Source organism: Hemiscyllium ocellatum, chromosome 8 (assembly GCF_020745735.1).
Source record: "Hemiscyllium ocellatum isolate sHemOce1 chromosome 8, sHemOce1.pat.X.cur, whole genome shotgun sequence".
Lineage (NCBI taxonomy): Eukaryota > Metazoa > Chordata > Chondrichthyes > Orectolobiformes > Hemiscylliidae > Hemiscyllium > Hemiscyllium ocellatum.
The window spans coordinates 79,110,282-79,137,902 of record NC_083408.1 but is presented as its reverse complement, the minus strand read 5'-3'; the positions used below and the strand labels follow the sequence as shown (position 1 = coordinate 79,137,902).

The window sequence follows — 27,621 nt, the reverse complement described above, 5'->3', positions numbered from 1 at the left end:
GCACAGTAGGGCAGAAACAGCAAGGTCAGTTGGTGGACTTCCCAACATTTGGCTTCTCACTTGTTATAAGGAGATGATCTGGGCCTTAACTACCCCAACCAGCTAAATGACTGTGTCTAAGCCTCTGGACTGATACCTATTGCTATTCTTGACTAACTGTGCCAGGAACTCCTGACTAAAAGCTGTCTCCTTGGATTTGACGAAACAGCATTCCACTTAAATTTTGAAACCAGATTATTAACTTCAAGCCAAATGGTTCAAAGGGAACTGGAGGAGGATATGCCAAGAGGACCACCAGGCATGCCTAAAAGATTAGATGTCAGCCGACTGAGGCAACCAAATATGCATGCCAAACAGCAGAAACAACAAGTGATAGGCAGTAGCTAAGCAATCCCATAACTACTGGATCAGATATAATTCTGCAGTCCTGCCACATCCAGTCATGAATGGTGGTGGTCAATCAAACATCTAACTGGAGGAGTAGACTCTACAAATATCCCCATCTTCAATGATGGAAAAGACTAACACATCAGTGCAAAAGACAAGACTGAAGCATTCACAGTAATCTTTAGCCAGAAATACCAAGTGGATGATCCACTTCAGCCTCCTCCAGAATCTCAAACACCAGTCTTTAGCCAAACTGATATTAAGAAGTGGTTGGAGGGACTGGATACCATAAAGGCCATGGGGCCCTGACAACATTCTGGCAATAGTACTGAATTATGCTCCAGGACTTGCAGTTCCCTTAGCCAAGCTGTTCCAGCACAGCTGCAATACTGGTACGCAGCACGGTAGCTCAGTGGTTAGCACTGCTGCCTCAGAGCATCAGGGTCCCAGGTTCGATTGCTGCCTCGGGTGACTGTCTGGGTGGAGTTTGCACATTCTCCCCGTGTCTGCGTGGGTTTCCTCCGGGTGCTCCAGTTTCCTCCCACAGTCCAAAGATATGCAGGTTAGGTGAATTAGCAATGCTGAATTGCCCATCGTGTTAGGTGCATTAGTCAGGGGTAAATGTAAGGGAATGGGTCTGGGTGGGTTGGTCTTCAGAAGGTCGGTATGGACTTATTGGGCCAAAGGGCCTGTTTCCACACTGTATGGAATCTAATCTAATCTAACCAACAATATGGAAAATTGCTCACGTGTCCTATACACAAAAGGCAAGACAAATCAAATCAGTCTACTCTTGATCATCAGTAAAGTGGTGGAAGATGTTATCAGCAGTGCTATCAGCAGCACCTGCTCAGCAATAACCTGCTCATTCACGTCCAGATAGCATTCCGTCAGGACCACTCAGCTCCTGACCCTGGCTCAAACTTGGACAAAAGAGGTGAGGGGAGAATGACAGTCCTTGACATCAAGGCTGAGAGAGTGTGGCATTAGGGAGCCTGAGTAAATCTGGAATCAATGGGAATCAGAGTGAAAACTCTCTGCTGGTCGGACCCATGTCAGCATATAGTAAGATGGTTGTGGTTATTGGAGATCAATAATCTCCATTCCAGGACATCTTTTCAGGAGTTCTTCAGGGCAGTGTCCTTTGCCCAACCACCTTCAGCTGCTTTATCAATGGCCTTCCCTCCATCATAAGGTCAGAAGTGGGGATGTTTGTAGATGATTGTGCTATGTTCAGCATCATTCGTGACTCCTCAGATACTGAAGCAATCTATGTTAAATATGATATTTTTACCACATAAATAACATGTAGCGACCATCTCACCATTGCCCCTTGACATTTAATGACACTTCCATTACTGAATCTCCTGCTAACCCTGGGGGCTACCAATGACCATAAATTGAACTGAACCAGACGTAAATACAATGGCTACTAAGACAGATCAGAGACTAAGAATATTGCAGTGAGTAACTCGCCTTCTAACTCCCCTCCACATTGTGCAGGTGCTATGCATGACACATAGCACTGTCCACCCCTTGACTGATCACTGTTGACAGCCACAGCAAGCTGCTGGCTTTGTGACTACATTAAGAGACAATTCAGGATACAAGCACGATGCACCTGTTGCCACAGCTGAGGGGGCAAAACACGAAAAGGGAAAGCAGAGATGCTGGGAGTATCCAGATAGATGCTAAGTGAGTGAGCTCGAAAAAAATGCAAGCAAGTGTTTCTGTTCACAAACTGTCCTTGCGTCAGCATTAAAGTACAAAAACACCTATAAGTGGATTGGATATGTATCATGATGATGTAGAGAGGCTGGCATGTGTTGGATACCAATGCCCATGGGTGTAGGGTATGTAGTTGCTGCTGCTCATGGAGTGTGCCCTGATTTGTTGGTGTTGCATATTGAAGACGAAAGTCCAGATGAGCAAGCAGCAAGCTGCAGTTTCTTGAGAATCACTCTGACTTTCAATTATGAGGTTTCTTATTGTCTATCTGGTGGGTAGTAGAATAGGAGTGTGCATATTAGCAAGGCAACACGATGCAATAATGATGGTGATAATGAGTAATAATCCCCTTTAATAGTGAGAATCTTGGCTTAATGTCCAGAATTTAGATGGAAAATGCAACTTGTTGTTCCCAACGTCGAGAAAGGCCTTGCTTCACTTCTCATATAATTTTCCCACATTTCTCACGATAGCTCACATCATTCAGGGCCTGGCTGTCTCTCCATTATCATTCTCTCAGATGAGCTGAGACAGGGTGAATAGCCTATATATCAGAGGTGGAAATTGGCAGACATAGTGGTAGCATAGTGATCAGAACTTCATCATGGTGTGAAACATAGCACCAAAATTTTGCAAAATCTGATTCACTTAAAGGTTGCTACCAACAAATAGGCAATGGCTAGGAAACAAAGTCAGAAACGACAACGGTTTTAGCTTTCCCAATATTAGACACTGCAAATTTATGCTCATCCAGTACTGGTTGTTGGAAAATAATCTGACAATTTTGAGATATTAGTGTAGTTGAGATTGATGATAATAAGCCAGCACTGCATATTGTCAATGTAAATGGAGAAGCTTATGCTGGGTGATGTAATAGTGCTCCTGAAAGGTAGAACATAGATGAAAATAAGAGGGAGCCGAAGATTGATGCTTGGGGGCATGAGAAGTACCAGCGAGGGATATAAATATCAACACAAATGCAAATAATACTACTACTTTTGCACCAGTTGAGCAATGTAGCTGTTAGCATTTGCACATATTAACTTAGTAATGTTACTACCAGTATCTAGTTACTCTCAGAGCAGTGGGGTTATGTTACTGTCAGTGTTGGCACATGGAAATGTTAGCGTTACTCCCTGTGTTAGTACACAACTGAAGAGTTTATGTTACTACATTACAGCAGGGGGCACCACTCATTTCAGCATTTGAACACTTGGTTAAAACGTACATAAGTGTCAGAAAACATAAATAAAAGAATATCACCATCTGTGTTAGGACACACCAGTAATTATTGCTGTCAATACACCTTTTGACAAACATAACATCTCATTATGGTGTCAAATTTTGCTTTATAGTGCTCCTTTTAGTATTAAAGGACATTTTACTGAGTTAAAGTGCTAAACAATTATAAATTATCATTGTTCCACGCCTACTGACAGCTTTAAATACCCACAAGAATTCATCCCAATAATAGATAGCAATTTTTGTTGGTGGGGGAGGGTAAGAATATTGAAATTCAACTGCCTACTCAGGCATTGTAGCTGAATGGGACATCCTTTCCACTCGAGTTCACTGAGCTGATATGTTGCCATCGGTTTTGCATCCAAGCCATTATTGCATTTTGCCCTGGATGGCTTAGGAATTTGACCAGTGCTCCACACGGATATGAAGCATTTGCTTCATGCGATGCCAGACTGGTTTATGTGACTGTATATAATCTGACCTAAAACTTTAGAATACGTTCTTTTTGAGGTGTGCCATTTCAACATGGTCCCTGGAAAGGTCTTTGGGGAAACTGATTTGAAGTGTTGACACTCAGGAGTGTGACAAAATGCAAATAAATGTTACTAAGCAAAACTCACCAGACATGGAAGTTCGTCGTTCTCTTTCCATTTGTTCATGGCGTTGTTCCATCAGTTGCCTAAAAAAATTTTTTCAAAACTATTACAGAGATGTATTATCTTGATGTTCCTGTGAATCAATTTTTTGTTAAACAAATAAACAAACTTTGACTCAATACAAAAACAACATGGGTAGGTAACATGAACCAAATATGCTTGGTAAATCTTAGCACCAAATAAATCTTTATTTACATTATTCAAGGGTTTCAAGACATACACAAAATTAATATTTTGTATTGACACTTAAAACACACTGCTTTGAGTTTCATCAGAGAGGAAAAAGTCAACTTTTCAAATCATAACAGAAACCTTTCGGGATTATTTCAATTTTCAAAAGGAAAATAATGTTAACATGGTATAGTATTTCAAAGCTATGTTCTATTTTGCCCTTCAAACTTCCCCACTTTGGGGAATATGCAAATACTGCAGTGACATTTCCACATTCCCCACTTTGGGGAATATGCAGTAACATTTCCACTCACATCTTCACTGCCTTGATGATAATGTGGAACTGACACCAACTTGTTGTAGAATCTGTGCAAATTTCAATTGATTGAAAACAATTGAATACATAGCGGGTTGGTTCTAGGATGGATCAAAACCCTATTCTGAGAGATTATATTTCAAGTACTGAAGACAAAAATCAATCCACATTTCTCCTTCTTTGAGCTATCTTATCAATAAATGGTCCATTTAGGTACCTGTGATATAGGTAGAAAGAGGAAAGACAATCTGCTGAGGGAATATAAACAGGTAGGGGCTAGATTTAAAAGCTAAGCTAAAAATGTAATAATCTCTAGATTACTACCTGAGCCATGAGCAAGTAGGATTAGAGGTAAATGTGTGTCTCAAAAACTGGTGTGGGAGAAATTGCTATGAATTCATGGGACATTAGTCTCAGTATTGGGGAAGAAGGGGGTTGCTCCAATGAGACAGACACTGCCTGAATCTAGCTGGGTCCAAAGTCCCAGAGAATCGCCTAACTAGGGCTGTGGATTGGGGTTTAAAGGAAACAGGAGGGGTGGGAGGTGGGTTCGGTTGTATGGATAATTATGGAAAAAGTTAAGGCGGGGAAGGGCTCAGCAGAGTTTAAAGTTTCCAGAGCAAGTAATAGGACAGAGAAAATGGAAAAATTCAGAAATCTAACTTTAGGCACAGCAGATAAGTAGACGACAATGAAATGGGGGTCAGTCAATGTAGGACAGAGGGTGCTGCACTTAAATGCATGCAAGGCATACAAACAAGATAAGCACAAGTGAGGACTGCCATGACAAACAAGATAAATGAGTTTGTAGCGCAGATTGAAATTGGCAGGTACATGTTGTAGGTGTCACAGAGAATTAGCTACAAACGGATCAGGAATGGGAACTAAGTATCCAAGGATACATGTCCTACTGAATGGATAGGTAGATGGGTGGGGGGCAGGGTTATCTTGTTTGTAAGAAATGAAATGAAGTGATAAGGAGTCCAAAGACACAGAGTCAGTGTGCGCAGAAATCACAAAGAGAAAAAAATCCTTGATGGATCCTAGCTGCCATTAGGATATGGAGAAGAAAATAAGTCAGAAGATATAAGAAAGACCCTATTATAGTAATCATGGAGGACTGGAATATGCAGGTGTACTGGGAAAGTCAGGTTGGTAGCACACTCAAGGCAAGAAATTTGTGGAATGCTTGTGAGATTTTTTTTAAAGCAACTTATAGTACAGCTCACAAGGGAACAGGCAATTCTAGATTTAGGTTGTGTAATGATGCAGACTTCATTAGTGAGCTGAAAGTGAAGGAACCTTCAGTCAGTGGCCATGTTAGAATTCACCCTGCGGTTTGAAAGGGAGAAGATTGACTCAGATGTACATGTATTACAATTGAGTAAATGTAACTACGAAGACACGAGGGAGGAGCTGGCCAGAGTTAATTGGAAGGGGAGACTAGCAGGGAAGATGGTGGACTAGCAATGGCAGGGGTTTCTGGGTTAATTTGGGAAGTATTGTAAAATTCATCTTAAAGAAGAAGAAACATATTAAGGGAGGATGAAGCAACGTGGCTTACTGGTGAAATCAAGGACAATCAGAAAACCATGAATAAAAATCAAGAAAGAGCCCATGAGGTGAGGTTTAGTGGGAGGCCAGAGGATTGTGAAATCTTTATAAACCAGCAAAGGATAACTAAAGAAGCAACAGGGGGTGAGAAGATGAACTATGACAGGAAACTAGCTAGTAATATAAAAGAAGATTAAATGAGTTATTTTTCTAATATTTAAAAGGTAAGAGGCAGGCAAGATTGGACAATGGATCACTGGAAAATGAGGCTGGATAAAGTAGAAATGGGGAACAAATGTTCTCAGAAATAAGGACAGGAAAATGGCTAATGTAACACCCTGTTTAAGAGGGAAGGGAGGCAGAAGACAGGAAACCACAGGCCAGTTAACCTGACCTCGATTGTTGGTAAGATTTCAGAGTCTGTTATTAAGGATGAGATTGTAGAGTGCAGATTACTTGAAAGTGCATAGTAAAATAGGATGGAGTCACCACGGCTTCATCAAGGGAGGCCATGAGGCCATACCTGACAAATCTTTCAGAATTCTTTGAGAAAATAATGAGCAAGTTAGACAAAGGAGAGCCAGTAGATGTGATCTATTTTGATTTCCAGAAGATGTTTGATGAGGCACTGAATAGGAAACTGCTAAATAACAGCAGAGCTCCTGGTGTTAGGGGCAAGGCACTGGCATGGATAGAGAATTGGCAGAGAATAGGGATATAGGGGACTTTTTCAGAATGGCAGCTGGCAACCAATGGAGTTCCTGCAGAGGTCAATATTGGGACCACAACTATTCACATTATACATTAATGATCTAGACAAATGAACTAAGGGTATTGTTGCTAAGTTTGCAGGTGACAAAAGGTAGGTGGAGGGACAGGTAGTGTTGAGGAAACAGGGAGATTGCAGAAGGGCTTGACAGGCTAAGCGAGTAATTTGTTATTCACTCACAGGATGTGGACATCACTGACTTTGCCAGCATTTATTGACCATCCGTAACTACCCAGAGGGCACTTGAGAATCAACCACATTGCTGTGGCCTGGAGTCACATGTAGGTCAGACCAGGTAAGGATGTCAGCTTCCATCCCTAAACTACATTAGTGAACCAGATGTTTTTTTCCAACTGTCAACAATATTTTTGTGGTCACTATTTGACTCTTAATTCCAGATTTTTTTTATTGAATTCAAATTCTACCATCTGTTGTGGCAGGATTTGACCCCAGGCTCCAAGAACATTTCCTGAATTAATAGTCTAGCAATAATATTACTGAGCCATCAGTCCCCTTTATGAGTGCGCAAAGAAGTGGTAGATAGAATACAACATGGAGAAGTATGAGCATATGCACTTTGGTAGGTAGAATAGAGGCATAGACTATTTTCTAAATAGGGAAAAGCTTCAGAAATCTGAAGCACAATGGGGCTTGAGAGTCCTGTTCAAGATTCTTTTAAGGTTAACATGTAGGTTCAGTTGGCAGTTAGAAAATTAAATACAACATCAGCATTCGTTTCAAGAGGACTAGAGCACAAAAACAGAAATGTCTCTTGTATGAGGTTCTGGTCAGACCACATTTGGAATATTATGGGTGGTTTTGGGCACTGTATCTAAGGAAGGATATACTAGCATTGTAGGGGACCCAGAGGAGGTTTGCAAGAATGATCCCAGTGATGAAGAGCTCATCATATGAGGATGTACTCAATGGAGTCTTGAAGAATGAGCGGGAAATCTGATTGAAACGTATAGAATACTGGGAGGCCTGGATAATGTAGATGTGGAGAAGATGTTTTCACTAGTTAAAGAAAACAGGGCCCAATGGCACAGCTTCAGAGTACAGAGATAACCCTCTAAAACTGAGATGAGGAGGAATTTCTTCAGCCAGAGGACAGTGAATCTATGGAATTTATTGCCACAGAAGGCTGTTCAGGTCAAGCCATTGAGTTTACCTAACACAGAAATAGATAGGTTCTTGATTAATAAGGGATTAAGGGTTACGGGCAGAAGGCAGGCGAATGGGGTTGAGAAACACATAAGCGATGATCGAATAGCAGAGTAGACTCGATGGGTAAAAAATGAGGTCTGCAGATGCTGGAGATCACAGCTGCAAATGTGTTGCTGGTCAAAGCACAGCAGGTTAGGCAGCATCTCAGGAATAGAGAATTCAACGTTTCGAGCATAAGCCTGATGAAGGGCTTATGCTCGAAACGTCGAATTCTCTATTCCTGAGATGCTGCCTAACCTGCTGTGCTTTGACCAGCAACACATTTGCAGAGTAGACTCGATGGGCCAAATGCCTAATTACACTCCTATATCTATTGGTCTTATGGTCTTAAAGTGTCGATTCTAATCCCGTCTTGATCAATAGGACGAAATCCTCCTCTATCTGAAACCTCTGTACTTTGTATTAGAAATTATATCAAATGGTGATTACTTCTGATTGCAGTCATTTCCATAGCACAAAAGAGACAACATTTAGCACAAAATGACATCACTTACAAGACACAAGGGTGGTCCAGTTAGATAATAGAAAACTGTAAATTATTCTAGGCAGATTTGGTTTCTGTGTTTAGTTTAAACATTGTAGTGAACTTTGATTTGCAATTAATCACCACACAACCTTGCAATATTACACAGTACACTTATAAAAAGTTGACAATTTCTCAGCTTTCCAATATTAAATTCCACAGTTTTAAAATCAGGAAATTAACCATAAATAACATTCTAAAAACATATGAACATTCGAATAGGAGTACAAGTGTGTAATTTACCCTCTTCAAGCCCCTGCACCTTTCAGTAAGATTTTGGCTGATCTCTTAGTGTTATGAATTCCACATTTCCAATTACCTCTATAATCTTCCGTCTGGCAACAATCTATCTACCATCTTCTTAAAAGTGTTCAAAACTACCACCGTCACTGTCTTTTGAAGGACAGAGTTCCAAAGCTGAACAATCTCCGTACCTCTGTCCTAAACAGGGAATACCTAAGTTTAAAACAGTGTCCCCTTGTTCTGCACTCACTCAAGAGAAAAGATCCTTTCTATATCAACCTTGTCAAGGCTGTTCAGGATCTTATAACCAAGTCACTCCTTCCTCTTCTAAACTGCAGTGGAAACAAGCCCAGTCTGTCCAACCCTCCTCATGAGACAACGTGCTCATTCTAGACATTAATCAAAACTGCCCTCACTAATGTGCCAAGTTTTTAATAGCAAAGTTATGATTTGTCTCAGGGTAACTGACTTAAATGCACAATTGAACAGCAAAATCAGACAAAGAACTATGGATGCTGAAATTGCTGAAGAAACCAAGCAGGTTTGGCAGCATCTGTGTTCAGAAAACAGAGTTAATGTCTTGAGACCCTGTCACTGGAATCTCTATTTTGGTTCAATTTTTTGCCACCACAGGAATCAAATTCTCAATGGGTAGGTTCATCAAATGCTGCCAAGTGAGTTTCTTAAGTGGTCAATTAATGATCTCTTAAGCGCCCTTCATGCTACCACTGTAAATCATGCTGCTGAGGAGCAGGCAAGAAAAGTAACAGCCTTCCCCCTTGGTAAAATTAAGCAATCTGCCTGCTGGATTGGCCCATTCTACGTCAAACAGTGTGGTTCTGGAAAAACACAGAGGGTCAGGCAGCATCTGAAGAGCAGGAGAGTCAATGTTTCAAATGTAAGTTCTTCATCAGGAATGTCCTGATTCTCAGATGCTGCCTGACCAACTGTGCTTTTCCAGTGTCTCACTTTTTGACTCTGATCTCCAGCATCTGCAGTCCTCACTTTCAACCTGGCCCATTGTATGGGTGACTATGGTCTCAGGTGGGGATGGCAAATGCTCATTGAAAGCCACACTTGCCTCCAAACCTCCAGATACCCTCCTCTCCTCATGACACCAATCCAACCCAAACTTCTCCTTGGGAAATTAACCCTCCTTTTTGCTGCTTCTGGACTGCGGTGTTTCTGTGCCTCTAAAGCAGTGCTGCTGGTCACAGTGAACCTCCAGCCTCTTACAGACTGGCAGTTTTAAGCAGGGCAGGATATCACTGTAAAATTCATTGTAAAAACCACTTAGGCTTAAAGTAAGTGCAAGGTAGATGCAAGATTTGGTCCACCTTCTTCAGATTGCATTTCAGGGGCGTCCACCATGTTCTGGTGCACATTTGCTGCACCTTATAAAGTTAGTTCTACCATTTGGGGTCCCATCTTATTTCTCTCTTCCTGCCCTGTTAGTGAAGGAAAGGAAGGGCTGAAACTTCTATAAATACTTTTTATGAGCCAGATAAGGTTGGTATTTGGTCTAATAATAGATATATTACTCCCAGCCTGCACTAAAAATGCAGCGTGCATTGCAATCATTGGAATTCACCATTTGGCTCACATAAACTATCAGCTGTTTTGAAGATGTCACCAGTAATGCTGACGCTATGGGCCTAATCTTTCAGTGAATGGCAAAGTGCACGCCTTTTTATAAGAGTTCAGCAAAGAACACAGCCCTACATAGTTTCTTTTGGCCATTAGTAATTCTGGTTCAGTTTGATCATTTTAATTGCACAATACCTACACTATCCATGCTACTGAGTGACTGCTGACATGTAGTACTAGTTTATTATTCAGAAAGTAATCAGAATTTAAAGGAACACTCTAGAGGCAGATTTGTAATCAGGATTCAGGGAACAGACATGGCAGCTAGCTCTGGGTCCCAAACCTGCACTCCAGTAATTTACAAAGTTTCAGCCAATCAATAGTCAGACAATACCTGCCACTGGAAGAGGGAGTTGTCACTCTGAACTTGGAAACATGGAGGAAGTCATTGGGAGCCATGGCTTCAAATCCCACCACAAGTAGAAGTGAGTTCATTTTATTTTAAAAGAAAAACTGTTTTATCATAATCTTGGTGGGGGATTCTGGTGGGACAATAATTCCAGGGACTGCAGAACATTGTAGGTCCAGGGAAGGAGGTCCTTCTCTTCTCTAATAAGCCTGTTCAGAAATGTTTCTACATGCCTCTAGAGCAGAATGGACTTGAACCCAGGCCTCCTAGCTCAGAGGTAGGAACACTGCCACCACACCACAAGAGCCGTCAACAGGTCTGACAGCATATACATCAGATTAATTCAAAGCCGCTAAGACTACTCCGAGGTCTGAACTCATAATCTCATGTTTACAAGGCAGCTGCTTTAACCCACTAAGTCACAGTGCTGCCTGCATTCAGTGAAGGAACAGGACCCTATGGGTGTTTTCATTAACTCTAACTTGTCTCAATTGCTACATGCTGTTTGCCGATAATTTTTCAAAATAACTCAAGGCCAGAATCTTGGATGGAAACTGATGGCAAAGCTGGCACTGCCAAATTACTCACCTGCCCACCTCTTACCTCTTGCCATGACAAGTCCCTGCATTGGGAATAATGTTTAATACCTATTTGTAAAGGCAATGTTTGTGACACAGAACTTTGGGCTAACTGTGCATACGCACCCACATGGGAACAAGGATGCACCCAAAAGGACACTTTTAAATAAATGTCAGTCACTAAAATATGCTCAAGCATCTCCGTAGAGCATATTGTGTATGCTCCTCGATGTCAACAAATGCAACCTCATACAGCCTCCCATAGCTGACCTCTCAATCATGCAGCCATGTTCAGCAGCTTTCTAAGATGGATACGGGTCCAATAAAAGAAAATAAAGATTAGCATAATAGTGGGCTAGAAACAAAAGCCAAGTGAACATTGTCATAGTTCTATTTCAGTCTTCACATTGTGTGGAGTTAACACTGGTGAGCAGAATGAAAACGTGCAAATTTTTCTATAATTAAGTATTTTGAAAATCACATTCAGAGTTGTATCTTCCTGTTGAAGATACTGACCCTGCTGTAAAAGGTAACAGATTAAAACTTACACAATATTGGGAAGTTAGGAAAAATTTTTGCAGGAACTATATTAAGACAGTGGCAGCTATATCGACCTAAGATATTCAAAATATCTTATTTGCAATATTTATACTTATACATTTCCATATTTTATTTTGATTTATGGTGATTTTAAACTTCACGATTGACAATATGTGGTGCACAAATGGCTTAGGAGACATGGGTTCAACAACACAGTGGATGGGATTCGATAAAGATCTGGAATGAAAAGTTAGTCCAATGACCACCATATAACTATTGCTGATTTTCATAAATAACCATCTGGTTCATTAATGCCCGTTAGGGAAGGATATGTGCTTTACTTACTTGATCTGGTAACTCCAGACCCACCATGATCAACTCTTACATGTCATGTGAAATGGCTTAGGAAGCCACTCTGTTGTATGAGACCACGACAAATTGTAAAGCACAGAGAGAAACCAGAGAGGCCACCCGGCATTGACCCAAGCATCGGAAATGAGCATGACAAACCCTGCTGTTGATCCTGCAAAGTCTTCCTCACCAACATCTGGGGACTTGTGCCAAAATGTGGAGAGTGGTCCCAGGCTAGTCAATGTATGTACATTATGATTCTGTGAATATGATGATATCCCAGCCCATTATTAGGTATCACCATACCTGGCAGCACTGTAGTATATAGTCGGTAGTTGTGGGGGGTGGGGGTGGGGTGGTGGTGAGCTACAGTCAGAGTTTTGGAGTTGTACAGTACAGAAGAGACCCTTCAGCTCATCAAATATGCAATTACCTATCTACCCTTCCCAGCACTTGGCCCATTGTCTTGAATGTTTTGACATTTCATGTGCTCATCTAAGTGCTTTATAAAGTTGTGAGGTTTCCTACCTCAATTACCCTCCCAAGCAGTGCATTTCAGACCCCTACTACCCCCAGGTGAAAAACATGTGCCTTAAATCCCCTCTAAAATTCATGCCCTCCACCTTAAGATTTCGCTGCTTTGTTACTGACCCTTCAACTGAGGGGAAGAGCTGCTTCCTATCCACCCTGTCCATGCCTCTCATAATCTTATACAACTCAGTTAAGTTTCCCCTCAGCCTTCTCTGCTCCAAGGAAAACAGACCAAGTCTGTCCAGCCTCTGTTCATAGTTAAAATGCTCCATCCCAGACAACATCTTGATGAATCTCATCTGCAACGCCCTCCTTGCAATCACATCCTTCCTATAGTGAAACAACCAGGACTGGACACAGTACTCAGACTGTGGCCCAACCAAAGTTCTGTACAGCTCCAACATGACCTTTCTGCTCTTATAAACAATGACATAATTGATAAAGATAAGTGTTCCATAAGCCTTTATAACTACCTAACAACCTGTCATGCTGCCTTCAGGGATCAGTGGACAACGACCCCAACATTCCTCTCATCCTCTGAGCTTCCTAGTGTCCTGCCATTCATTGAGTACTCCATTGTCTGGGTATTTCTTACACTTCATATGGTTAAGTTCAATCTACCACTGATCTGTCCATCTGATCAAAACCAATTATATCTTCCTGCAACCTAAGACCTTCTTCCTCATTATTTACCACTGGCCAATCTTCATGTCATCCATAAGCTTATTTATCAGCCCCCACATTTTCATCTGTATTGTTTGCATAAATCACTAAACAATCAGGGACCTAGTACAAATCCCTATGGCATGCCAATAGACACCAGCCTCTGGAAATGCAAAGACTTTTCTACCATCACCGTCTGTTTTCTCCCAGTATGCCTATATTGAATTTATTTAGCCAAGTTACCTGAGATCCTGTATGCTCCCTGTTGCCTGGGTGGTCCTCAGCATTGACTCCAGACCCCATGAAGTGTTATGGTATGAGATCAAACATGGAAACCTCTTGCTGATTACCTCCAACTAAGCTCATGGGTCTGTTGAATACTTTTCTCTATGAAGAACTTTCACTGGTTGGTGCAACCATTGTGGATGGCAAGGGCACAGAATTTATGCTGGGTGGGGATTCAATATCAATCATCAAAAGTGCCTCAGCAGCACTAAGATGCACCAGACTAGCCACATTCTAAAGGACATAGTTGCTAGATTGGGTCTGTGGCAAATGGTGACAAAACCCAACAAGAAAAATAAAAACTTATTTCCTCATGTCCTCACCAATTTACCTGGCGTAGGTGCATCTAAGTGGTACAGGCTGTGGGTTTAAAAGGTGTTAGGAAAGATTTGGTGAGTTATTACAATTGTACATAGCACACTGTGCACTAAGGGAATGAATGTTTAAGTAATCAGGCTTAAGGTAATTAGGAGCTGGGGTAATCGCTGTAGAATTCATACAATTATATTATTGGAGGTGATCATTGCCTGGCACTTAAGTGACATGAATATTACTTCCACTTATCCTAGGCATGAATGTTGATCCAGCCTTCCTGCATGCAAGCACGGTCTGCTTCATTCCTGAACAATTACGTGGGATAGAATACTGTGCAATCATCAGCAAGCATCCTTACCTTTGGTCTTATGATGGGAGGAATGGCCTGCAGTGTAGATGTATTAAGAGATAGATAGATTCTCGATCAGTAGTGGAATCAAAGATTACAGGGAAAACACAGGAAAGTGGACCAAAGGAATGTTGGACCAACTATGAGCCTATTGAATGATGGGGCAAGCTTGAATGGCCAAATAGAACACAGAACATAGAACACAGAAAAATACAGCGCAGTACAGGCCCTTCGGCTCTCGATGTTGCGCCGATCCAAGCCCACCTAACCTACACTAGCCCACTATCCTCCATATGCCTATCCAATGCCCGTTTAAATGCCCATAAAGAGGGAGAGTCCACCACTGTTACTGGTAGGGCATTCCATGAACTCACTACTCGCTGAATAAAGAATCTACCCCTAACATCAGTCCTATATCTACCACCCCTTAATTAAAAGCTATGCCCCCTCGTAATATCTGACTCCATACGTGGAAAAAGGTTCTCATGGTCAACCCTATCTAAACCCCTCATCATCTTGTACACCTCTATCAAGTCACCCCTAAACCTTCTTTTTTCCAATGAAAACAACCCCAAGTGCCTCAGCCTTTCCTCATATGATCTTCCTACCATACCAGGCAACATCCTGGTAAACCTCCTCTGCATCCATTCCAGTGCATCCACATCCTTCCTATAGTATGGCGACCAAAACTGCACACAATACTCCAGATGCGGCCGCACCGGAGTCTTATACAATTGCTACATGACCTCAGGACTCCGGAACTCAATTCCTCTACCAATAAAAGCCAGTACGCCATATGCCTTCTTCACAGCACTATTTACCTGGGTGGCAACTTTCAGTGATCTGTGTATATGGACACCAAGATCCCTCTGCTCATCCACACTACCAAGTATCCGACCATTAGCCCAGTACTCCATCTTCTTGTTACTTTTACCAAAGTGAATCACTTCACACTTAGCTACATGGAACTCCATTTGCCACCTTTCTGCCCAGCTCTGCAGCTTATCCATATCCTGCTGTAACCTGTCACATCCTTCCTCAGTGTCAACAACTCCATCGACTTTCGTATCATCCACAAACTTGCTCACCCAACCTTCTAGCCCCTCCTCCAGGTCATTTATAAAAATGACAAACAGCAATGGTCCCAAAATAGATCCTTGCGGAACACCGCTGGTAACTGCACTCCAAGATGAACCTTTACCATCAACTACTAACCTCTGTCTTCTTCCAGCCAGCCAATTCCTAATCTAAACCTCCAACTCCCCCTCAATGCCATACCTCCGTATTTTTTGTAGTAGCCTATCATGGGGAACCTTATCAAACGCCTTACTAAAATCCATATGCACCACATCTACCGCTTTACCCTCATCCACCTCCTTAGTCACCTTCTCAAAGAATTCAATAAGGTTTGTGAGGCACGACCTGCCCTTCACAAAACCATGCTGACTATCCTTGATCACATCATTCCTATTCAGATGTTCATAAATCCTATCCTTTACAATTCTCTCTAAGACTTTGCCCATAACAGAGGTAAGACTCACCGGCCTATAGTTACTAGGGTTATCCCTACTCCCCTTCTTGAACAGGGGAACCACATTTGCTATCCTCCAGTCTTCTGGCACTATTCCTGTAGACAACGAGGACATAAAAGTCAAGGCCAATGGCTCTGCAATCTCCTCCCTTGCTTCCCAGAGAATCCTAGGATAAATGCCATCAGGCCCAGGGGACTTATCTATTTTCACCCTTTCCAGAATTTCCAACACCTCTTCCCTACATACCTCAAAGCCATCCATTCTAATTAATTGTGACTCAATATTCACATCGGCAACGATGTCCTGTTCCTGAGTGAATACTGACAAAAAGTATTCATTCAGTGTCTCCCCAATTTCTTCAGCCTCCACACACAACTTCCCACTACTATCCTTGACTGGACCTATTCCTACCCTAGTCATCCTTTTATTCCTGACATACCTATAGAAAGCCTTTGGGTTTTCCCTAATCCTACCAACCAAGGACTTTTCATGTCTCCTCCTTGCTGCTCTTAGCTCTTTCTTTAGATTCTTCCTGGCTACCTTATAACTCTCAATCGCCCCAATTGAACTTTCACGCCTCATCTTTACATAGGCCGCCCTCTTCCCTTTAACAAGGGATTCCAATTCCTTATTAAACCACGGCTCCCTCACAAGACCCTTTCCTCCCTGCCTGACAGGTACATACTTATCAAGGACACTCAATAGTTGCTCCTTGATCAAGATCCACATATTGATTGTACCCTTCCCTTGAAGCCTACTTTTCCAAGCAATGCATCCTAAGTCCTGCCTTACCGCATCATAATTTCCCTGCCCCCAGCTATGACTCTTGCCCTGCAGTGCACACTTATCCCTCTCCATCACTAGAGTAAAAGTCACCGAATTGTGGTCACTGTCTCCAAAGTGCTCATCTACCTCCAATTCTAACACCTGGCCTGGTTCGTTACCCAGAACCAAATCCAGTATGGCCTCACCTCTTGTTGGCCTGTCTACATATTGTGTCAGGAAACCCTCCTGCACACATTGGACAAACACTGACCCATCTAACGTACTTGAGCTATAGCTTTCCCAGTCAATATCTGGAAAGTTAAAGTCCCCCATAACAACCACCCTATTACTTTCACTCTCCTCCTGAATCATCCTCGCAATCCTTTCTTCTACGTCTCTAGGACTATTAGGAGGCCTGTAGAAAACTCCTAACAGGGTGACCTCACCTTTCCTAATTCTAAGCTCAGCCCAAACTACCTCAGATGGCGAGTCTTCATCCTTCGTCCTTTCCACTGCTGTAATACTATCTTTGACAAGCAATGCCACACCTCCCCCCCTTTTACCCTCACCTCTGACCCTACTAAAACATTTAAACCCTGGAACCTGCAACAGCCAATCCTGTCCTTGTTCTACCCATGTCTCCATAATAGCCACAACATCGAAATCCCAGGTACCAACCCACGCTGCAAGTTCACTTACCTTATTTCATATACTTCTCGCATTGAAGTATACACACTTCAAGCCACCTTCCTGTTTACAGGCACCCTCCTTCGAGATTGAAAGCCTATTTATATTCTTATTTTGCATGGTCTTATTATGGTTTGATACAGTTGAATGGCTTCCTGGGCTGTGGATCTGGAGTCATATGTAAGCCAGACCAGAAAAGGAGCTGAAAATGTGTTGCTGGTTAAAGCACAGCAGGTCAGGCAGCATCCAAGGAACAGGAAATTCGACGTTTCGGGCCAGAGCCCTTCATCAGAGCCTTTCCTGATGAAGGGCCCTGGCCCGAAACGTCGAATTTCCTGTTCCTTGGATGCTGCCTGACCTGCTGTGCTTTAACCAGCAACACATTTTCAGCTCTGATCTCCAGCATCTGCAGACCTCACTTTTTACTAGACCAGAAAAGGACCAAAGATACCTTTTCCTAGTGAACACTAATGGATCAGGTACGTTTTTGATAACAATTAATGTTAACTGTCATGGCCATCGTGGAGTTTTCAATTACAGAATTATTAATTGAACTGAATTCCACCAGTAATGGTGAGAGGTGAACCACTTTTCTTATGGTATTAGTCTGGATTACAAGTCCAGTAACATTAACACAACATTGTCATATCCCCCTTCCAATGGGCTTAACAATATTTAAGTGCTATTGTTGAGCACAAAATAAGCAAATTATGCGAATAATGATATTTCAGAAAATGTCCAAAATGACTTTTACCTTCTCTGTGTTTCCTGATCTTCAGGGGGTGGCCCATTCTGAACTTGACGCTGCACTGTCGGACCTAGAGATCAGATCAAGCTGTTAATCTCTACCTTCAGTTCAGCGGTTGACCATAACATCAAGTAGTCTTGTAAAATGAAAATAAAATGTAAACTAAGTTTGCAATTTCCATAGGCATTTTCAAGACACCAAAGCTCAACTTTAAAAAGGGGGGAGATTATCATAACACTGATATAATTATTATGCCTGGAGAGTCTAGAGACAAGATGGCCCGACTAATCTTAATAACCAGGTCTCATGTAAACAAAAGTTTTCAACACCTGACTAGATTCAGTACCTGCTGATGGGTGAGAATGAGAATTTGCAGGCAGGAGGCAGCATTTGAAGGTTTGTAGGAATAGGGACTGCAGCAGTGAATAAAAGAAAGGCTTACTGGGTAACCAGGGCTGTCCAACAGTACGCTGGGCCTCAGGTGCCTGAGGCTTGGGGGTAGGGGGTGCTAAAGAAATGGCAGCAAGAAAGAACTCATTGCTTATTCCTCAGGAAGTCAGATTGAAGATTTAAGGTACTGCAGTCTTAATGGTGAAAACATCCTTAGGAAAGGACAGGTACAGAAAATCAGAATCGTGGTTTGCATAATGATGGGCATCTGTAATTAAGTATCCATGAGGTATTTATTTGGCCAGTGTTAGATTTTCCCCTAATTTAAGATCACCAAGACCAGAAATTCCACGTCCCTGAGAACTGCCAGTTAATTCAAGGCCGTCAGCGCTACATTTAATTTCATGACAAGGTTCTCATGTTTTTCAGATTTGATTCCTCAAATTGATTGTGATTCTACACAGAAAGATATTAACATTTTTACCCAGCAATTGAATTTGAAGCTGGTAGCTATTATTGTATCAGGAACTGGCCTGAAATAGTTAACCTGGAATATCTGGAATAGGTCTATCCACTGATACCTTTTATACAAATGAGTGTACAGGGAGGATCTAGTCAGGTTGGTGCAAGTTATTGTTGACCAGTTCTACAGTCTACAGCCATGTTGAATAAACCTATTTTAATACTTCCTAGCAGATAACCATGACGCTTACTTAGTGTTAATGAAGTTAATGTTGTCGCATTATGTTAATGAAACCTGTTGACTTACTATTATGTAATTAACTACTTTTTGTTTCTCAAATACATGCCTCTTCTGCCAAAGACTTATTACTAGTTAATGTTTCACCACTTAATATTAGTGACCTCTGTAGACTAGTATTATAGGAAGGGTTGGTGACAGGAACTTGACCCATAGAAGATCCTATCAGAACCTAATACATGCTGCAGGCATCTCCCTAAGAACATCTATATACACTCCACCTGTTTCAATACAACAAAATATGTGAAAGCCTTTTTCTAATTAATTTCTCAAGGCTCTGTCTTGATTAATCAGATTAAAGCTATATCATTTAAAATTTAAACTAAGCTTGGCAGTATATTTCCAATCAACATTAATTGAAGCAGTCTTCATCGCAACACCTCTACCAGTCACAGCCAACTACACAGCATGTTCCTCACTTACAGTATGAATATTGTTTTCCTTTTTTCTTGCCAATATCAATGGCAAGAAGAAAAGCTTAGATAAAACATTTTCAAAATATCCCCTGATGTCTTAGTTTACATTTATCCTTCAAACAACATCACCAGAACAAATTAACTGTCATCTACCCCATGGCTGCTGGTGGGCAGTTGCTAAATATAAATTGGGCGCCAAATTCACTTTCGTAAAAATGATAACACTTCACTCATTAAAAAAAGAATCCTTCCTTTCTTGCATAATTTAAGAAATGTATTATGGACATGATGTTTGTATAGTGAAGCACTCACATTTGCCATAAATGATAGATACATTTGTTTAATGGATCTGGTATTGATCAATACCTCAACAGTTCAAGAAGATGGGCACAGGAAAGGAAACAAATGCTGGCCTGTGTAGTAATGTTCACATCCTGCCTCATAGTTCCAGGGACTCCGGTTCAATTTCAGGCTTGGGCAACTGTCTGTATGGAGTTTGCACATTCTGTCAGGTGTTCCGGTTTCTTCCCATAGTCCAAAGATGTATAAAGTTAGATGGGTTGGCCATGTTAAATTAACCATAGTGTTCAGGGATGTGTAGGTTAAGTGCATTAGCAGGGTTATAGGGATAGGGTAGGGGGATGGGTCTGGATGGGATGATTGCCAGAGAGTTGGTGTGGACTTGTTGGGCCAAACAGCCTGTTGCCACACTGTGGTGATTCCATATTTTAAAAAAAGAATTAAAGCAACACCAACCTCTGACCATTCAGCAAATTGAACATTTATTTGCCTTTTAAGTTATGCCCTAAGTTATAGTCTCATGCTATCCTTTTATTGGTAGAACAATTATTGTACCAGTTTGAAAGTTGTGTGCCTTACCATCATGCTAAATGGGATAAATATCAAAGAATGCTGGCATGAAGCAGTATGAATTATTAGAAACATAATTGTATTTGACACAATTTAACCCCAGCAACTGCCACATTCTCAATTCTACCACTAACATCAAGCTGAGTGAACAAGTTTAGTTCGATGAAGAGTGTGGGAGGGCATGCCAGGCGCAGTACCAAACATATGTGAAAATGAGATGTTAACCTAATGAAGCTACAACAATAACTACTTTTAAGCCAAAAACAGAAGACATGTGCAAAAATAATTGAAGAAATCTGAAAACCAATGGAGCAGAACTTTTCTTTGGAGTCCTACTGAATCTCGTTATGAATGGTGCTGGATAAAGAAACAATTTATTGGGGGAGTAGCCTCCACAGATACCTCCATTCTCAATAACAGAGACACCCAGCATACTGGTGCAAAAACAAGATAGAAATATTTGTTATTATTTTCAGCTAGAAGTGCTTAGTCGATGATATATCTCAGCTTCCTCCCAAGGTCCCCAGCATCACAAGTGGCAATTCTCAGCCAATTTGATTCATTGCACATGGTTTTAAGAAATAGCTGAAAACAATGGATATTGCAAAGGCTGTGGGCCTGACAACATTTTGCAAAGTACTGCAAATGTTTGCTCAGACAACCAGTATCCCTAGCCTAGGTGTTCCAGTACAGCTACAACACTGTCATCTGCTCAATTCTATGGAAACTTATTCAGATGCATTCTATCCACTAAAAACAGGACAACTCCAAGCCAACTAATTGTCATCCCAATATTCTATGCTTGTTTGACAGCAAAGTTATGGAAGAACATGTTGACAGAGCTGTCAAGCTGCAATTACCCAGCTATAACCTGCTCATTGATGGCAGAGCTTTTCTTCCAAATCTTAATCAGCTCCTGACCTCATTAGAGCCTTGGTCCAAACATGAACAAGAGATCTGAACTCCAGAAGTGAGGTGAGAATGAGCTCCCTTGACATCAATGCAACATATGACCATGTGTGCCATCAAGGAATGCCATCAATCCCACCAGCCCATGGCCGAACACTATAACTCTTCCTCCCACTCTGCTGAGGACATGCAGGTCCTGGGCCTCCTCCATCACCACTCTCTTACCACCTGAAACCTGGAGGAAGAACGCCTTATCTTCCGCCTCAGGACCCTCCAACTCCATGGCATCAATGTGGATTTCACCAGTTTCCTCATTTCCCCTCACCCCACCTTACCCCATTTCCAACTTTCCAGCTCAGCACTGTCTTCATGACCCATCCCATCTGTCCATCTTCCTTCCCACTATCCACTCTATCCTCCCCTCTGACCTACAACCTTTACCCCCACCTCCATCCACCTACTGCACTCTCAGTTACTCTCTCTTCCAGCCCCACCTCCCTCCCATTTATCTCTCCAGCTTCCAGCCTCATTCCTGATCAAGGGCTTTTGCCCAAAACCTCGATTTTCATGCTTCTGGGATGCTGCCTGGCTGCTGTGCTTTTCCAGCACTACACTCGAGTGCCATGAAGGAACCCTGGCAAAACTTTGGTCTATGGAAATCAGGGGAAATTCCTACTCTAATTGAAGTAAAAACAAAGGATGATGACTCAATCATTTCAACCTCGGGCATCTCTGCATGAGTTCCTCAGGGTAGTGTCCTCACCTCCAACAATCTTCAGTTGCTTCATCAATGACCTTCCCTCAATCATTAGGTCAGAAACAGAGATTTCCACTGATGATTACACATTCCTGAATTTCCTGAATCTGAACCTGGTCAATAACTAGGCTTGGGCAGAAAGGTGGCAAGTGAATTTTGCACCACCCAAGTGCTAAGCAATGACTGTCTTTGTACGAAAGAATCTAACAAGTACCCTCACCCGCTTGATACTCAATGTCATTATCATTGCTCACTCCACTCTCAGCAATGTGTGGATTACCATTGACCAGGAACAGATCAGGACCAGCCATATAAACAATGTGACCACAGCAAGCTGGGACTTCTGCAGCAATTAAATTAGCTTTGACTTCAGAAAGCTTATCTGCCACTTGTGACCACAAAGCCCAAATCAGGAATGTTGGAATACTCTCCACTTGGCTCAGCACCATTAAGGACAGTTCAGACCGCTTGATTGTCACCATCTAACAGTTTCCATATTCACTCTCCAAAAGAGAGTGACAGCATTCTGTACCACCTACAGGCTCCTTTGACAGAACTTTTTCCAAACACATGACCACTATCACCTAGAAGGACTAGGGCAGAAAGTGCATTAGAATATTTTGACAAAGCACACACTACCGTGACTTGGAAACTTAATACCACTCCTCACTGCCTTGCATCAAATTGCTGTATGTTATATCATTTGGAGCATCTGAAGGTACATTTGGCAGACTTTAATGAGGATGTAAGAGGAGACGGACCTTGGTGTATGTGTGCACAAACTATCAAACATGGCAGAAGAAATTAAGAAGTTGTTTAAAAGGCAGACAAATTCTATAAATATATAAATTCCTGGAATCCATAAGTATGTCATTTTCCAAGAGTAGTAATCTCCATTGCTTGCTGTTCTCACATTTACTTTTTTTTAACCCTGAATCCACCACCTCATTTCTGTGCTAAACTTCCAGTGCTGGTGGTTTCAGAAATATGCAGCACAACTTTAATCAAGCTAATTCCTGATAACGAAGGATTGTAAGGGGAAAGCCAAGATTTCTCCTTCTTACCACACTAACTGTTGTATTCTGGCAAGTTCATTCATTTACAAACACACTGAAGAATTGTTGGTCCTTTAGATAGATGGTTTAAGAGGGTTAAGTGGGTGAAGAGTTAGGGGAATGAGGTAAAAAGCTAAGGGAGTAGAGTGGCAACTGGCTGGGGTGGCAGGTAGGGAGAGTGTAAGGTGAAAAAGTGGCAAGGTGGATTGCATAGATATTGTTGATATGGCAAAAGGATACGTAAGTGGCAGGATGTGTAAGGTACAGAGTGAGTGAGTGGGTGGTAGAACTAGGGCTAGTGAATTCAGGTTGGTGCTAGGGATTCAGGTCAGATTAACAGGGGTTTGGGTTTGTTCAATAGAGGAGGCAGGGGAGTCAGGTCTGGGGCAGGATATTAAGTCCAGGTTGAGTGTAGTTCATAGGGTCACAGTATAGTCAAAGGGGTTAGTGTGAGTGACTTGGGGAGGGGGAAGAGTGTCAATACACAGGAGAGGGTAGGGAAGGTCATTTTATAGTTAGCTGGGTGTTAGAATAGATTTTAATTCCTCTCTTTCCTGGCTAACAGTTCTGGTAAGGAAGACTCTTATTCAGAATTTAGGCTTTGGAGAATTTCAGATGCTGAGTAACTGTTCAATGATAGTTTAAACATCCCAAGCAATTATCACATACTCAGTAAATTGGAATGTCTGAGATATTCAGACTAACCAAAGACTAGAAAATCTGGAGTGGTGGAATAGCAGTAATATCATATGACTAGGAATAAAGTTGCTATAAATTCTGTGCCTTACAATTGTGTCATCCACAACCATCTGATGAAGGAGTAGCACTCCGAAAGCTAGTGCTTCCAATTAAACCTGTTGGACCATAACCTGGTGTTGCCTGATTTTTAACATCATATGACTTGTAATCAAGAACCCAGGCTTTATTGATTGGAGACATGGGTTCAAATCCAACCATGCCAGTCAATTGAAATTTGGATGCAGTGCAAAAATGTGGCTAAAATACTAACCTAATGTAACATGCGATCCCTATGGATTGTCACTCACTAACGTCCCCTAGGGAGGGAAGTTTGAAATTGTTCTTGTTCGGCCAATGTGTGACTTCAGACCATCAGTGGTGCTATTGACTCTTAGTTACCCCCCTAGGCATTTAAGGATGGGAAATAAATGATGGTCTAGCCTATGTCTTTTGAATGAATACTTAAAAAATATAGCAAAACCTTTTCAGAGCTCTGCTTCAGCTTTAACAGGAGTATTGCCTTCAATCCTACACACAACACTTTAGAAAGAATGCAAGTAGATGTAGAATAGGTCTATGAGAATGACTCCAAGAATGAGAGACTTCCAGTACATGCACAGTTTGTGGAAGTTGGGATTCATCTCTTTAAAGAAAAGAGGTTAGGAGGAGATTTGATAGAAATTTTAAATGTCAAGGTGGGGTAGATTGAGAGAAACTTGCCATTGGCAGAAAGGGTCAAGAGCCAGAGGATACTGATTTAAGATGACTGGCAATAGAACTATAGTTAACATGGGGAAAACATTTTTTTAAAAACTTAGTGAGTAGTTAGGATCAGGAATGGACCTCCCAAGGGAGAATACTGTAATGGTGTTTAAAGATATTTTCAGATATTGACCTGAAAATTTACTGGAAAAGGCAGGAGAGTGGGACTAGCTGACTTGCTCTTGCAGAGAGCCAGCACAGACATAACAAGTCACAAGACCCCCTCCATACGACAACCATTTTATGATTGATGTAGCGTAACATTACATTTCTAATCTGCTCTGGCTCTCTAGGGCACCACTTAACACTGAATGTCACACCAGCCAATGCAGTGCAGTCAGTAAGAATGTTCTAAATTTCAAAAGATCCTGGAATAGCTAAGATGTGTAGTCAGTATAACGATAGCTGTCTCATCTAAAGGTTACCCTTGGAATTGGCTACAGGAGTCAATCTCATGTCAGTATTTTAGTAACTGACTTGTGTCACAGTAAACATTGAGCGTACTTTAATGCAAATCTGGAGGCACCATAAGAATACATATGAATATAGAATCAGAAGCAGGAATAGGTCACATAGTCCCTTCAGGTTATGCCACCAAAGGAGTCATAGCTGATCTTCTTATTCCGCATTTCTATCTATCTACAATCATCTCTCACACAACTCCCCCATCTTACTGAGCAAAAACCTACCTATCTCTGCCTTAAAACAATTCAAATATTTAGCTTCAATCGGTGTTTGGAGGAACAGCACGTCAAAACCTCACAAAATGTTATGTGAAAAGACTTCTCCTCATCTCTGTCTAAGATGGTTGAACTTAATTTTTAAAGAGATCTTTATTTCTAGAATCTGCCATCCTTTTCCAAGTGCACCATGTCAAGACCTCTCAGGATCCATATGTTTCATTCACTCTTATTCTTCCATCTTCTAAACAGAGATAAATGTAGCCTCTGCCTTTTCCTCATAAGAAAGCCCACTCATTCCAGTCTGGTAAGCCTCTTCTAAACTGCTTCCTATGCTTTACAGCCTTCCTTAAATAGGAAACCAATGCTATACATATTAATACAAACCTGGTCTCATCAAAGCCTTGTATAGCTAAAGCGTAGCCTTCCTACTTTTGTACTCAATTCCCTTGAAATAAACAGAAACATTCTATTAACTTGCCTAATTAACTGAATTAGTACTTGAAGATATCTTTTTTACCATTCTTGCATTAGGACAGCTAAAATCTCCCCGCATCTCAGAGCTTAGCAATATCTCTCTGTTTGGATAATATGCTTCTTTAGCATTCTTTTCCCAAAATAGGTTTCATTTTTCTTTATGTTATATTTCATTTCCCACTTGTATAGCCCACCAATATCTCTCTGTAGTCCCCTTATTTCCTTTTCACAAATTACTTTCCTATAAACCTTTGTTTCATCAGCAAACTTAGCAACCACACTTTTGGCCCCTTTATGCGAATGAGTTGTGTACTTTAGAAAATGTTGAGGCCCCAGAACTGATCCCTGTGACACACCACTGGACACACCTGGCCAACCAGAAAATAAGCTATGTATGCCTATTCTGTTTCATATTAGCTAGCCAATTTTCTATCCATGCCAACATGTTATCATCACAATCAGCTTTTATTTTCTGCAATAAACTTTGTTTGGTACCTTATCAAATGCCTTCTGGAATTCATAGTACAGTGCACCCCCTTGATCAACAGTATATGATTTGTTACTTCTTCAAATAATTCCAATAAGTTGGTTAAACATGACGTTAATTTCAGAAAAGTGTGTTGACACTGCTTGTTTACCTAGAACTTGCCAAGTGCCATTCCATAATACGTTAATAATAGGTTCTAACATGTTCCTTATGACAGATATTAAACTAACTGGTCTTAAGTTTATTGCTTTCTGTCTTCCTCCCTTTTTGAATAAAGGAGTTAAATTCACTATCGTCCAATATAATGGAACTGTTCCTGAATCAAGGGAGCTACATAAAATTAAAACCAATGCATCATCTATCTCACCAGCTAAATTGTTCCATTTTATAACTGCTACATTTGTCACAGAACCAGTATTGTATTGGTGATGGTTGTAGGGAGTGATCTCTTTACATATATTTAATGCAGTATTATGGTTGTTGCAAAAATGTCAGAAGTCACACGACATCAGGTTATAGTCTAACAGGTTTATTCAAACTCACAAGCTTTTGGAGTGCTGCCCCTTCATCAGCTGAAGTGAAGAAAAGGCATGGAATTTACGGGCAGAGAGAGATCAATGGGCACAAAGATCAAAAGGTCATATAAATGGCGTGAGTGGAGTGCCGAATAATAAGTCACAGCAGATGATCAAAAGTGTCAGACGGTGTGAGGAAATTGCCAACAGCTTAAAAGTAAGTGAAGTGATGACCTATAATCCAATTAATTGAGGGCAGAGAGACTATTACAAAAAATTAAAAATAAGGTGGTGTTCTAGACAAACCAAGTGGCTTGAGTAACATGATAGATATTATTACATGGCGTCCATTCAAAAATGAATGGACACCACATAACAATCGCTACACAGGAGTTACCTCACAATTGGGGAACACTTCAATACTCAAGAACATTCAGCCTCTGATATTCAGGTAAGCGGCCTTCAAGGTTGCTTTTAAGATGCACAACAATGCAGAATTGCCAAGCAGAAACTGATAGCCAAGTTCTGTACCCATGAAAATGGTCTCAACCGTGATCATGGGTTCATGTTGCACTACATGTAACACCACCACACTGTTCTATATTTGTAAATCTTCTTTACTCTCCTGTATTAATACCAACATGTTGAT

General features: G+C 41.3%; 1 protein-coding gene across 2 annotated transcripts in view; it reads right to left on the bottom strand.

Annotated features, from left to right (window-relative positions):
• The window catches only part of LOC132817944 (ena/VASP-like protein), a 267,584-nt gene that overhangs the window by 37,958 nt on the left and 202,005 nt on the right, over positions 1-27,621 (bottom strand). For both annotated transcript variants that reach the window (XM_060828496.1, XM_060828497.1), the window contains exons 5-6: positions 18,163-18,226; positions 3,978-4,036 (exon numbers count right to left, since the gene is read on the bottom strand). In XM_060828496.1, the coding sequence (XP_060684479.1) occupies positions 3,978-4,036; positions 18,163-18,226 (123 nt within the window). The remainder of the gene's footprint in view (positions 1-3,977; positions 4,037-18,162; positions 18,227-27,621) is intronic.